Genomic DNA, 576 nt, shown 5'->3' on the forward strand with positions numbered 1-576 from the left:
CTTGGCCTTGGCTTGGGCCTTGCTGGCGGCTGCTTGGGCCTGCGCTGCTGCTGCGAGCGCCGACTGCAGGTCATTGAGGGCGACACTCTGTTGCTGGCCCAGTGAGTTGGCCGCCTGCTGAGCCTGCCAGGCCATGGCTTCCTGAGCAGAAAGAACCGCTTCAATGTCGTTGAGACTGTTGACAGCCTGAGACGCCAGGCCGCTGGCCTCGGAACTCAGATGGGCCAGGTTGGAGGCCAGAGACGAGGCCGACGAGGCAGCCAGCTTAGCAGCCTGCACAGCCTGAGACGCCTGTCCGGCCAGCGAGGACTCGGCGAAGGCTGCAGCCTGTGCTCCTTGGGCAGCCTGAGTCAGCTGGGCGGCCTGTGCCTGCTTCTGAGCAGCGGCAGCCTGTGCCTGCTTAGCTGCAGCAGAGGCTGTGGCTGCAGCCTGACCAGCGGCTGCCGAAGCTGCAGCACTGGCGGCGCCTTTGAGTCCTGCGGCCGCGGCGGTGGCCTGTGCCGCAGCCTGGTTGGCGATGGAGGAGGCACTGGGCCCGTGAGAGCCGCCTGCGCCGCCTCCAACGATCAGGTAGCT

General features: G+C 67.2%; 1 protein-coding gene across 1 annotated transcript in view; it reads right to left on the minus strand.

Moving 5' to 3' along the window:
* The window catches only part of LOC119593564 (glycine, alanine and asparagine-rich protein-like), a gene marked incomplete at its 5' end in the record, with an annotated part of 1,451 nt that extends 905 nt beyond the window's left edge, over window positions 1-546 (minus strand). The window contains 1 exon segment of the mRNA XM_037942521.1: window positions 7-546. Coding sequence (XP_037798449.1) covers window positions 7-546 — 540 coding nt within the window.
* Between the last annotated feature and the right edge of the window lie 30 nt (window positions 547-576).

This window comes from Penaeus monodon, chromosome 32 (assembly GCF_015228065.2).
Source record: "Penaeus monodon isolate SGIC_2016 chromosome 32, NSTDA_Pmon_1, whole genome shotgun sequence".
In the NCBI taxonomy this organism is placed as follows: Eukaryota; Metazoa; Arthropoda; class Malacostraca; order Decapoda; family Penaeidae; genus Penaeus; species Penaeus monodon.